Source organism: Epinephelus moara, chromosome 12 (genome assembly GCF_006386435.1).
Source record: "Epinephelus moara isolate mb chromosome 12, YSFRI_EMoa_1.0, whole genome shotgun sequence".
Taxonomy (NCBI): domain Eukaryota; kingdom Metazoa; phylum Chordata; class Actinopteri; order Perciformes; family Serranidae; genus Epinephelus; species Epinephelus moara.
The window spans coordinates 32535455-32549811 of NC_065517.1; the positions used below are offsets into that span (position 1 = coordinate 32535455).

Consider the following 14357-nt stretch of genomic DNA (forward strand, 5'->3'; position numbering starts at 1 on the left):
CTTTGTATTTTGTACATGAAGTAACGTCTTATGCAAATAAATAAAATAAAAGTGTGCAAATAAAACAGCTGCTACTGATTAATCAATAATTTGGCACAAAATATTGATTTAAATGCTTCTGCTAAGTGTCTGTGATCAAAACTCTTGTAGCAAGTCTGCTATTCATAAATAACACATTGTAAAATGCTGTAATTAAGAAATGAGTGTTCAACAAAGCCACTTAATAAATATCAGTATTTTGTAGAGGTGTTAAAGAGAACTGAAAACAACAGTATGAGGTGTGAGCAGGTGCAAATACCACGTGAAAACTTCTCTGGTATTTTATTTTTCCAGGTTCCTTCACCTCAGTATCACTAAATAAATGTGGAAGCGGCACATTAAAGAGACAAAAGCAAGCAGGCACAGTGTTTACCTCATGGTGGGCATGCTCATAGAGTGTCTGATAGAGTAGCTGTTCCCAGAGAGCGTGGTGAGAGAGGAGTTAATCATTAGCACAGGTTACACACACAAACACAAAGCCAAAGTTAGCTTCTGCAGAAATCACTGTTTTGGTGTTTCTCTTGTGACATTGTGCTCATTAGTCAGAACAGGGAGGAAAGGGTCAGTCGGAAAAATATGCACTGGTTTAGCAGGAAAGCTGATGGTTCTACTGGGAGAGAAACAGAGTAGGTAAAAGCTTCAACCTCGACTCAGACAAAAGGATATTTACATCTCCAGTATGACATCATAAAGGGCTGTGACTCAATATTAATGTCAAAATGGTCAAAGTTAAAGAAGCCGTCATGGTGTTACATCAGTCTCAGCCTGCACTGGTTTAGCTTTAGCACATTCCTGCAACTGGGAAAGTTCAAGACGCGTTCACATGACTCCTTGAGACAAGTTGTTTTGGCACAATAATCAATTCGATCTGATCCTGAGCTGAGACAAGAGACTGACTGAGGACTGCAGTCCAGCACGGCAGCAGCATTTAATCAACCAGACACTATACCCAGTCGTCAGTGCTATCAGCTGATCTGACTGACATCGGCTGAGTGAGTGAGGAACAGCTAATGCCTCATTTTTACTGCATGCTTCGTCTCGACTCGACTCACTTTTGGTACCAGAAGCTTTAGATATTAATGCCTCAGGCCCCGATCACACAGAGAGCGTTACGCAGGTTGCAAGCTCTGGTTGAGGGTGAGAGGCTGTCAGCAGATAAACAGAGATCTGTGTGGGTACATGAGATCCTAAAAAAGAGGCTGGATCATGGGGAGCACCTCCAGTTGGTCCAGGAGCTTCTCCTCCATGATGGATGTTTCCACTCATATTTAAGGATGCCTCAGGGGCAGTTTGACAACCTGCTGTCTATCGTTGGGCCATATAGCTCTGGGTATCCGGCACCCACTACCATCAGTTTATCCTCCATTGTTTACCAACTGTAAACTTGTTGTGACCACCACAGAAGGCCCGCCTCTGAAATCATCCACTCAGACAATGGGAAAAAGATTACGACAAAAGAGATGACGTGGGGTGTTTTTTCAAATCGAGGAGTTCAGAGTGCACCAGCAAAAAAGCTTTCTGTGTGATCAGGGCCTCAGACTGCAATGGCGACGCCGTGTGAAACGTATGTAAGACATAGTCTTCAACGCAACACTCTCAATCCTTTTATCGGCAATCACACAGAGGAACGTCTGCACTTCATCGACTGTATGGTGTAGTTTTAAAAAATCTGGGTTGAGTGAACAGAACATTGTGGTTGCCATTGACGTGAGCTTTGCTATTTAAAAAAGGCGGTTTGTGCAGGACGTCCCGCGTCACGCTCATGACAGTTCTGTCTGACCAATCAGTGGTCTGCAGTGTTTCAACTTCAGCTCATCTCGCTTACACCTTCAAACGAGGCGATACCAAAAAAAAAAAGTACCAGGTGCTATCCACAAATTTTGTCAGTAGAAAACCGAAACGAAAAGTTCCAAGAAGCGAGTCCAGTCGAGTAGAGTCGTCATTATGTGACATGGGGCCTTTCCAAAACCAGACCCTACCCACTCCCACTCCATCGCTGAGTGTAACTCTGTAGTCACCATACAGCTGGATGAAGCTCCTTTATTAACGTGTGGGGGATAAACACAGCCATAAGCTTTGGGACAAACTTCCCTCCTACTGCAGAGGAAGAGGAACTGTTGTAACTTCTCATAACCACGGAGGAAAGTAAAACTTTCTCCCATTCTATGTTCTTCACATGTATTTGTAGCACTTATATTTAATCTGTGTGTGCTGATATTGTTTACCTTCATTTTTGGATATTGTGTTTTTATCATTAAAAGAAATAACTTGATGTTTATAAGTTGCTTGGATTTTGTAACAGTTCTTGTAAATATTCAGCACTACAGTCAAAAGAACGTGACTGTTTTCTAGAGACAAGAGAAGGATATTTCATCCTAAATACAATGTAACCTTTAAGATGTTAACGTTTGTATGACTACAAATGTCTAACTTAGTTTGAGAAGTTTACGTTTGGAAGGGTAGTCACAGAACTTTATTTGTACAGAGCATCTTCCATGAAGAACACAATACAGCGTTGCACATGGTCAGTAAGTCGGCATCGGTGCAGCCTCGCTATCGGAGGGTTTTTTGACTCACTTCCACTCCTCACTAGTTGGTTTGGGACGGCACTTAATGTCCGTGTGAACGTGGACACAAAGTGAAAGTGGGTAGGGACAGGGTGTAGGAATGTGTTTGGAAAAGGCCCATAATCAGCTGTGCGGTTCTTACCCTATAGAGTTGGACCTTGGGAAGCGTGGAGGAAGATGGGAAACATTTTTAACAGATACTGTGACAGACAGGCCGTGTAGAACATTTATACTACTAATAAAAAACATTTCACTATGAAAGCTAAACTAATGAACAACTTCACTGCAGACACCTGGGGAACTAGATTATATGACGTGTACAGACGTGCTAACAAAAGGAAATGTTCTACTGAGGTTAAACATCCTGAACACACAAAGACACAGATAAAGGAAACTTAAATCAATGCAGTGCTTAATTTGTAAATCAGGAGGTGCTGGAACAGACAGGCTGCTGATCCGACAGGTCGGGAGGAGGAAAAGGTCACAGATCGCATCTACAGCAAAGCGCCTGGAGCACAGTCAACACCTGGGTGCTGCTGTGCTCAAACTAAACAACTCTATGTGCCGTGCACCTGCATAAAATGCAGATAAAAAAATCATATTGCGATTATTGTGACAGATACTGCGGTTATGATATGAGTCACGATGTTAGTAGGATTGGTAATTTTTGCGTTACTTTTTTACTGAAAAGAATATAAAAATGATGATGTGATCAAACATGTTCTTTTACATCTGGAATATGATCTATAGTCCGGGGCATCTCTGAAGCACCACAATGCTTCATTTCATGACATGTAGTGAAACATTTTACCTTTTTTTATTTTACCAAAAAATTGCAGCTCCTGCACCCTCAACAACACCTCTTGTTGCTAAGGGCTTCCTAATGCAGATTGCAGTAGCTCAAATGCAGAAAACTTCCTGACCTAAGTGACTGACCTCTCTCTTTTTAAAAACAAACCTGATTTAAAATGCATCCAAAATTGGCAAACAATACTTCACAGAAATTATAAACAGTTTTTGATGGTGACACAGGAGGTTCAGTTGAATCTAACAGGTGCTGGTCCTGATCCGGGTGGTCCCGGATCATGTTCCAGCAAGATCCAGCACAAATTAAGCTTTGAATCAACTACAGTTGATGATTACCGAACATTTTGTGTACAAAACAAATATCTATGTGATCACACAGACACACACAGCAGATACAAGAACAAAGACTCAGAGTTAGTTGTAAAGCAGTTGGAAGAGAAACACTGTTCACACTGTGAAAAACTGGATTTTTAACTGCACAAAAATCACAAATATTTAGTTAAATGGTTGGATAGATAAAGATACATACGCAAATCATGATATGCTGTATCCACTGAGAATTAAACTTCAGTTTGAAGCTGGTTAAATATTTGATACGACAAAATGACATGCAAGAACACACTTCAAACGTCCACAGCAAAACATAAAAACCAAATCAAAACCTGTGCACACCGTGAGCCACAAAGCACAAAGACATACCTCCGAGGGAACAGAAACTCTAGACCAACCATGCTGCAATAACCAAAGATAATGTTTTCTGTCTGCACTTCTACAAACACACAATGAGCTGCAGTTACACACAACTAACAATACTCCATTTGTCTTTACAGTACAGCCACTGTCAACACATCACAGTCTCCATGGGAAATATGGTGCTCTTGTGCTTTCTTACGATGCCAAAGATAGTATCAAAGTTGCAAATGAAGAGAAGAGAAAATCCAAATGAGTTTCATTTAAATGTCTGTAACTGACTTACATTGAACTCTTTCTGCTTACATGCACCAACATACACTGTTTGTTGACATGTCCCTGTCCCTCCAATCAGCTTTGTTCACTGACCTTAAACAGGTTCTTGTGCTTTCCTCTGCACATACATGAAGTCACACAGGCCCACATTCTCCAGCTCTCTCGTCATCACACACAAGCGCTCTATTTATTTCACACAGAACAATGCAGGCTGCCTCACAGACTTTGTGTTGTGTTGACTTGCGCTGTCTCAAACGGAGCAGCACACAGCGACAGGGAGGCGAAGACACGGAGGAAGAGGAAGAAAGTGACGGAGGAGCACAGACTTCGCCTCTGGCCCTTCAGCTCCCACAGAAAGCAGCTTAATGTGGAATTACATAATCTCAATTTCCTCTGAGCTGATGGAGCACAGAGCCAAAACTCAGAGAGGGGGACAGGGACGGATAGAGCAAATAAATGAGTCTGGGAATTGGATAAAAGTGTTGTGAATGGGTAGTCTGGATATGTAAATGTGTTGATGATGGAGCTTTATGATGGGTGAGACACAGTTGTGGCTGCTGAAGACACATTTCCTGACTCAAGTCACAAAGAGAAGCAACTGTCCACAGAGCAACCAAATTCAGTGGGTGATTTGTGTCCACACTGTTTGCATGATATATTATCTTATCCTAAATAATGAGGATATGACATCATTGTGTACCTCATATCCCCGAGCTTCCTGGTGATGGCGCTGCCCAGTGTGCTGAAGGCAGCTGAGGTCTTCTGTCCTGCTGTGGACAGCGTCTCTGATGTCTTCTTATAACTGAGACATAAAGAAGATGCATTCAAAATATGTCTATTTTATACACGCATACATGCACTGAACTTGATACAGTATTCATAAAAATGTGTACAGATGCATACTGTGTGATGGAGGCAAACATGTAAACATAAACACATACATCATTTAGAGGGGTCAACCTACCTACAGAGTGGCTCGCAAATCATGGATATACTATACACATTATTAACCAAAGAGAGGTGTGACAGGGCATAATGAATACAATTCTGTGAGTAAGGTTGAAGGTTGAAATCTTCTTTACACTGGTACATATATAGTGTCCATATACATGCCCCATGTCAGGAGACATTTTTCTCTTCTGTCCTGCATCCTCTACGACCTTTCATATGCTGCTACTTTGCCTAATTCAGTCACCCATTCTTGAGAAGGAGGTTCTCCAGGATTCTTCCAGTTCTTGAGAATGATATGTCGTTCACTATTTCAGTGGTTGGGGAACAGCAGACAACACATTACAGTCTCCTAATATACATTGCCTTTTCATGACATTGACAATGTAACAGTGAATCTTCACCCAACACTGATTAATATTAGGTTATGACCATAGCACATGTATCAGTGCACCTTCATCCATACAACACCCCCAACAAGTAGCTGAGTCTCTGAGACATTGTTCGAGAGTTACCACAAATCTTGGCCCATTCCTGTTCATCAAATGATACACCCAAATCTCTTTCCCCGGAGGGTCTCAGAGCTGAAACACCTTTATCTCAATAGCTATTTATTTTTTAATCCATCCATCCATCTTAATCGGCTTATGCGGGCCAGGTAACAAGGGCAGCAGGCCAAGCAAAGCACCCCAGACATCCCTCTCCCCAGCAACGCTTTCCAGCTCCTCCTGGGGGACCCCAAGGCGTTCCCAGGTTACATGTCTAATCCCTCCAGCGTGTTCTGGTTCTTCCCCGGGGCCTCCTACCAGTGGGACATGCCTGGAACTCCTCTAATGGGAGGCGCCCAGGAGGATCCTGATCAGATGCCCGAACCACCTCAACTGAACCCATTCGACACAAAGGAGCAGCAGCTCTACTCCGAGCTCCCACCGGTTTCCTGCAGAGAACCATGGCTGCAAAACGTGCCAGTGCATGCTGGAGGTCACGGTGTGATGTAACCAGCAGAACCACATCATCTGCAAAAAGCAGAGAGGGAATTCTGAGGTCCCCAAGCTGGACCCCTTCTTCCCCCCGGCTGCGCCTCGAGATTCTGTCCTTGAAAATCACAAACAGGATAGGTGACGAGGGACAACCCTGGCGGAGGGGAACACCCACTGAGAAGGTGTTTGACTTTACGCCGAGTATGCAGACACAGCTCTCACTTTGGTCATACAGGGACCGGATGTCTATTAGCAGCATACCCTGTAGTCCTGTTGTACCTCCCACAAGACTCCACAAGGGACGCCGTCGTAAGTCTTCTCCAAGTCCACAAAACACATGTAGACTGGATGGATGAACTCCCACAACCCCTCCAGCAGCCTGATTTTTTTTAAATTTTCACAACAAATGTTGATACTGGATACAGATATTGTTTTTCTGTTTTGCTCCAGTGTGTTTGTGTAGCCTGTCCTCTTTCCAGGTTACATGGTGGAGGAGGTTGTATAGCTCAGACTTAGCCTGTTTGCCGACACCTGGAAGCTGCCTGGCATCCTCTTGGATCTGTCTTTTTCATAAATGTTCACATTCTATGAACCAGTTTGTCATTTGGATATTCTAAATTGTTACTTTATGTTGGTCTGTTCTGCACACGTGACATCTATTGCACATCTGTCCATCAAGGGACAGGTATCCTTCCTCAGTTGCTCTTCCTGAGGTTTCTAGCAATTTTTTCTGGGAGGAGTTTTTCCTCTTCCCCTTCGAGGGTCAAACAAAGGACAGAGGTTGTTGTATGCTTTACAGATTATCAAGCCCCCTGAGGCAAACTGTCATTTATGATACTGGGCAATAAAAATAAAATTCCCTTGACTTGACAACCCTTTTGTTTACACTGGCATGAACTTCCACACATCTGTGTTGCCCTGCTTCTCTGGGATGTTACACTGCTGCTGCCACACTGGTTCATTATAGATGAGGACGGCAACTGTGTGTGTAAAGTGATCTTCAGGTTGAAGTGTAACAGGATAAGAAGCGAGGCCTCTGGAGAATATCGCCTTGCTCTTCTCTGTCTCTTGGTGTCTGGGTAAGAGCTCGTAGCTGACGGTCTAATGAGGAAATTTTATTATTTCTCTGCACACTTAAAAATACAAAAACTGTCCTTGTTACAGATGTTTTTCACTGCTGGTTATACAGTACAATCATCAGGACATGTTCAGATGTGTCATGAGGTTAACGACAGCCTTGTGATGGGTTTCCTAATCAGGTTTATGATGTCTGTTGCAGTGAGTGTGACAAAGATAACAAATGCGGTGCAGCTCGGAGCAGGATTATGTCTTTTTAATTGGGTTTCTGATATCTGTGTTTATAACACACTTCGTTCATTGTGTTGTGCTACTAGATGTTAAAAAACAGAACTACCTGCTCCTTGTGTGTGTGTTCACATGTGTGTGTGTGAGTCCTGTAAAGATCATCTATGTTGACAGCAAACAGAAAAGTCATTCTGTCATGTGCTGAGGACACAAACACTTTCTCTCCTTATCTTTAACTCCATCAGACCTCTTTCTTTCTGCCTCAGCTGTCTCACAGATACACGTACACATTAACTTACGCTGTGGACGTCTGCATGTCATGCCAGCCTTTGCTGAAGTTGTTTCTGAGCTCGCTCAGAGAGGTCACACCCAATTTCTGTTTGAGCTCGGTGTACTGCTTCTCTTTGGACGACAGAACCTGCTTCAACGTGCTGATCTCCTCCTCCAGCTACACAAACACAAAAAGACAAAGAGCTACTTAACTATTGTCATACCATCAACACTTCTTGTTCTGTTCTGTCTAAGCTTTAGAACGTGTGTGTGTGTGTGTGTGTGTGTGTGTGTGTGTGTGTGTGAGAACATACTTTAATTAGCTCTTGCTGAATCTCCTCTCTCTCCTCTTCCGTCAGGCTGGAGTTGTTTAAGTTGACTTCTGATGCCATATCTTCGTCAGCCTCCCTCAGTGGCTCAGAGTCCAGGAACCCTGAATGATACACACACGTTAAATGTTCACACTATATTTACACTTCTGTGTGACCTGTAAATAAAGTTCTGTTTCTGATATCTCATCATTTATAGCAAAAAAAATATGCATCTGCTCCTGGAATCAAACACATTAATTTGTCATGACTTTTGACAAGCTCTTTCTTCCTATCGATGCTCTTACTGGGAGCTGCTTTGAACAAAAGTGTCCAGGGTAATTTTTATTGGTGTTGGTAAAGACATAAAAGCTGGGGTAGGCAGTTTCATTTTGGCGTCACTGGGCAAAAATCCCACAATAAACTTTGAGCATATTGTCTTTTAAGTGGTCTGAGAGAAATCTGGACTTGTACACCTTCTCCTGGCTCTGTTTTCAGCCTTTAGAAAATCTAGCCTGGACTTTGGCCAATCACAGGTCATTTCAGTGAGAGGACATTCCTATTGGCTGTTCTATAAATGCAGATGCACGTCCCTTCAGCCTGATACAATGGCGGAGAATGCTGCAGAGAAAGTTGTCATTCCAACATTGGAAGCAACTCCCTGCACTGCAAAGAAACGCTTAACAAGAAGACAGACTTATCAAAAAAAGAGAGTCTAATGCCAAGTTCACACTATACATTTTATAGCCTGACGTACTGTGCCGACTCAGATCGTGAATGACAACGAGTGTCATACGCGATAATCCATTGTTTCATCTCGTGCAGTGTGTCATAGTAGACGACAACCATGTCTGGGACGCTGCACAACATTCTGACAGAGAGACTAGCATGTTTGATTTTCTTTTTGTCCTTCACGACTGCGCCCGTCGCAGCCGTCACTTTGACCAATAGAAACACCGAGCTGTCTGCTGCCATAGACAAGTGTGCGGCAACAACACCCCAGCCTTTTTACATACTTCGTCCAACGTTACCACAACGGAGGCACTATAGCAACCTGATACTGAGTACTGCCATTAGCATCATGCTAGCAGAGAATGTCATTTCCTCATAATGGAGGATGTAAAGGGATATAATTCACAAATTTACTGCATAGGCTACCAGCTTCATTTGAAACAGACTGCATTATAAACAGGCTGTTGTTCATTATTCCCTTTGTATTTTTTTATTTTCATATTTAATTCACTCCTGTTTGCCTTGATAAAGTTAATGCATCACGCCGTCATTTCTAACTCAACACTTCCTAAATCTGTTTAAAATTAAAAGCCCCTTAAAATGTCAGTTGAGAGAATCCCTTCATTTTCTAAAAAGGCTTTTATTGTGAAACATTTGCAGGAATTTGTTGTGGAGGAATCAGTGACTTGCATGTTTACATGCGGTACTTCAAATGTCACTGCTGACATCTGGTGGCGCTTTATACGTTACTACAATAACATTTCGGCTGACACGTGAACAGCCACAGTGACTGAAATAATAGTAATAATTATAAAAACAGGACAAGAATAACCCGATGACATCACACACGTCGTGAAAGACGGCCGGGGATAATTGGTGTGTACCATCGTGTAGTGTGTCAAGTCTGGCGGCCAAGTCACAGCACAATTTTATGACTCCACAATTACGTAATCTGACACAGTGACTATCAGAACAGACAAAAATGTCATGTAGTGTGAACCCGGCATAACAATGAACAAAATAAAACACGTGTCAGTAGCAGCAAAGCATTTCAGAGATGGAGAGAAAATGTTTAGCTCACGGCTGCTGCTTTAAATTAAGATATATGTAGCTAACGTTAGTGAGAGGCTCGAATTACAGTGTGTCCTCCGCCTCGCTCCCCACCGCTGTACAATCCACTTCAATGGGAAGAAGGCGGGCAGCAGCTCTGGAATGGGGGCCCAGAGAGTCAGCGGCTGCAGCAACTGCGCAAACCCCCAGCTCCAGGGGAACCAGTCCGCCCCGGCTCCCCCCAGATCAGCAAACTTTCTGTTGCTGTTGTTACACAGATTAGACCTGTTTGTGATTGTGCTGTCCAAATTTGAGCCACTACAGCCACCTACTGAAGGTCCATCTTGTGAGCTGCTGCCTGCTCTTCTCTCGGGAAAGTCATCCACAGCAGCAGGGAGAGTTTGCTCGCTGCAGGGTGGCTAGCTAGCTGATTCTTGTCTCATTAATGGTTTGATAAACAGGAAAGGGAGAGCAAGGAAAGGGCAGGGTGAGCAAATGAGCTGTATGCAACTGTACAATGAAACAAGATTAAGAAAATCAATGTATGGGAAACGTTACTGTATTAAGCGTGTGCATAGGCCGCTGGTCATCTGGTGGGAGGGGCTTAAGGAGGAGGAGGGTGTATTTTCAAATTCTGCCTTTTCCGTATTTCTGCCTACCCCAGCTTTTTAACTTTCTTCTACATTAAATGCATTATCAGAGATCTCCTGAAGAACTGTTCTGTGGACACGTCAGATGTTTAGATCTACTAAAGATATTTCTAAAAGAACGTATCTGTCCCTTTGCCTTTTGTTGTTTGTGTGACAGCCCCTATGTCTGAGTCACATGTCTGTCTGTCTGTCTCTGTCTCACAGTTATGTAATCTGTGGCGGCAGGCTGGAGAGCTCTAATCTGGATTAACTGATGAGGATTATCTTGCTGACGGACACTACAGACTCCCACAGACACAAACAAACAAGATGCTGATTCTGAGAACAGATTGACTTTAAAAGCTGCAATATTGGATTTTGGTGGAACCAAAATTAAACAAATTGTGTTTTTCATTATATTCCAAAAAACCCTTTTAAAATCACAGGCATGAATACCTATCTACAGTATATACAAAATATTCCCAAAATGAATGAATATTGCTGACTTCAGAAAATCTGCATGACAGTTTTATAGAAGAAACGCCTTCTTTTACAGATTTAGAAAAGAAGTCTTTAGAAGATATTCACTTCTGTCTCTCACAGAAACACTTCATTATACACTTTAACACTGTATTTAGGTCTACTTCTGGAAACAGCACTGATTGTACACATAATTACCCACACACTCTGGATGCTAAACTACACCACGACATGCGCATTTAAGAAAAAAAACCATTTTAAATCTCCATAAATGAAACATTGCTGCCTTCATAGAGCAAGGAAGCTGAAATCATCATTGTCAGCTGATTGGCATCAGCTGACTCTAATATATGATGCAGTAAATACATTGAACGCATCATTAAGTCTCAGAATAGTGACTTTTTTCCTCAGAAGTTGCAATATTCTGCACGTGATTGAATAATGTCCAGCGCGGGAGCACATTTAAAACTGTTTCCATCTGATTAGCCTTGTTGTTGCAGGATGTTTGTGGAAGGCAAATCAGGACGGACAGGTACCACACAGCACCAGGCTACAGCAGGACGACCGTGTACACACAACACAAGAAATGCAAATACATGTAGGTCAATGTGCCAATGTTTGTAGTGAACCTGTCAACAATTTGCATGTACAACACACAGTTTTAACACAATGTAAAATGATTACTGTACCTGCTGTGAGGTGTCCTCTCTCTTGATGTGGCAGCATTATAAGACAAGTGAGGTTACGGTTAGCAAAAACTGATAGTAAATGAACAATGCTGTCAACTGTAAAGTAGTCACTACAACACAATTCTGTAGTTTATTTCTAAATCTAAGGGGCTCAGCACCACATGCAGCACACACATGCACATTTCACACCAGTATAGCTTGCAGCACTACAGCCAGCACAAGGCCTTTCTATAGTAGGGAGCTATTTCTGCATACACCACACAGCAGCAGGACAATCAGATTTTTAAACCCCCTGTGGCTAAGATGTAAGCTTTTCAAGTCTGTTAGAGTGCATGGAGGACTCAGAGCAAGTCTTTTTTCATGTTCACACAGCCATGAGAAGACCTTAAAAATGCCAGGAAGAGCAATTCATTTAAATGTTTACTCCCAGTGTAAATTCAGTATTAACTGGAGGAAGGTAATTACAATGAAACATTAACTGTTTTATTAATTAACTCAAATAAAACATTAAAATGCACTTGAGAGATGGATGCAACATGCTAAGAACTCACACATCCACAACACCACATTAACCATTACCACTTACATCAGTTTTGTTAAGTAATGTTCACACTATTAAGCTTGTTTTTCAAACTGTTAGTGATGTTATGACAATACTGTTGCTACATTCAGCTTAAGATAAGTAACATGTTGCTAGCACAGGTAGTTTCTTTTTATCTAACACAGGTTTCCTTTTAGCTGATGCAGCTTTTCTTTTGGCTAATGCAGGTTTTCTATTAGCTACGGCAGGTTTCATTTTAGCTAACGCAGGTTTCCTCTTAGCTACGGCAGGTTTCCTTCTAACTAACACAGGTTTCCTCTGAGCTACAGCAGGTTTCCTTTTAACTAACATGGGTTACCTTTTAGCTAACACTGATTTCCTCTTAGCTATGGCAAGTTTCTTTTGTAGCTAATGCCGGTTTCTTTTGTAGCTAACGCCGGTTTATGTTTGGCTAAGGCAGGTTTCTTTTGAGCTAATGCACGTTTCCTTTTTATATTTGGCTTCGATAAGTTTACTTTTAGCTAACGCAGCTTTCCTTTGATCTAAGGCAGGTTTCTTTAGAGCTAACACAGGTTTTCTTCTAACGAATATAGGCTTACTTTTGGCTAAGGTAGGTTACTTTTTAGCTAACGCAGGTTTACTTTTAGCTAACACAGGTACCCTTCTAACAATGGTAGGTTGACTTTTAGCTAGGGCAGGATTTCTCTCAACTAATGCAGGTTTACTTTTAGCCAAAGTAGCTTTTTTTTTTTCTTCTTACAGATTTACCTTTTGCTAAGGCAGGTTTCCTTTTAGCTAACGCAGATTTGCTTTTAGCTAAGGCAGGTTTCCTTTTAGCTAACGCAGATTTGCTTTTGGCTAAGACAGGTTTACTTTTAGCTAACACAGATTTCTTTTGAACTAACACAGGTTTTCTATTAGCTAATGTAGTGTTTACTATATTCAAAGGAAAATATAAGACTGTAGTTACAGCACATGTGACATGAAGGCATTTTGGCCTCTACAATTCAGAACAGGCTTTGACTGTTTGTTAGGGAAGTTTAAGTGTCTGAAACATGGATTCTGGAGTCTCATGTATCACAGTTTGTCACTTTGAAGACAAAAGGCACAGTGTGTAACATCAAGCTGCCACTTACAGTATATTATCAACACCAATGATAGCATGGTGCATTATTTTATATAACATGAAAACACACCTTGAAAATCTCATGGTCAAGCTTAAAATAACATCACAAGAAATTAGATGTTGGTTTTGAAAGATCATCCCTGGCATTTGCACTACGATACACTGCTGCATTGCCAATTGCCAGGAATGTAAGGAATGCTGAAAGTAGTTAATGATCCCAGTCAAGGTTCACTGCATAAAATCAGTTAGATACAAAGTAAGCTCAGATCCTAAGCTCTCCAATAAACTGGGGGTGGATCAGGGAGAATTTTAAGGTCACAGGCCACATTTTAAAGCAATGTGAACAGGCAACTTTGCAGAAAGCTGCTACGATCATCTTAGCCTATGCCTTTTGCTCCTTTTAAAACAAGTACATATTTATTCACTGAGTTTGCTGTCAACATTGCTTCAAAACTTGCTAATGTATATCACTTGAGTATACTTTAAACAAGGATTTTAGATACTGAGGTCATGAGTCCAAGTACCCTCCAACACATACCACAACTCTCAGAATACCAAAAATAAGGTCTCTAATATCCTTTAATTATTTGGATATGTCAAGTTTTTCTTCATCTAGGCCCAACATGGTCTACATTTTAATTAAAGCCCAATCCAAAATACCAAGACTACCCTGGTGGGGAAATACTGAATCCTTTCTAACTTACTTATTGGTTGGCCTAAAGTAGTCAAAAACTGGGGCCTTTAATTCATCTAGGCTGCTAAATAAAACCCAAACTTCAAGATCAAACACAAATGACATGACCTCAGTGTCCTTGGTGGCAGCTATATCTATAGGGTGGCTACAGGTTCCCACAGAGGTCAGTTATGTTAAGAAGTAAATGTTCAACTAAAGTTTAAGACTGTCTAATCTACAGGCTCTA

At 41.7% G+C, this 14357-nt stretch overlaps 1 protein-coding gene across 6 annotated transcripts in view; it reads right to left on the reverse strand.

Annotated features, from left to right (window-relative positions):
- The window catches only part of tpd52l1 (tpd52 like 1), a 29397-nt gene that overhangs the window by 7532 nt on the left and 7508 nt on the right, over positions 1–14357 (reverse strand). For 4 of the 6 annotated variants that reach the window (XM_050057862.1, XM_050057863.1, XM_050057864.1 and 1 more), the window contains 4 exons: positions 11771–11791; positions 8197–8315; positions 7912–8060; positions 5080–5181 (listed from right to left, as the gene is read on the reverse strand). In XM_050057862.1, coding sequence (XP_049913819.1) covers positions 5080–5181; positions 7912–8060; positions 8197–8315; positions 11771–11791 — 391 coding nt within the window. Of the gene's footprint in view, positions 1–412; positions 452–2748; positions 2764–5079; positions 5182–7911; positions 8061–8196; positions 8316–11770; positions 11792–14357 lie in introns of all 6 variants that reach the window. The other 2 variants (XM_050057867.1, XM_050057866.1) reach the window with 2 other exon arrangements.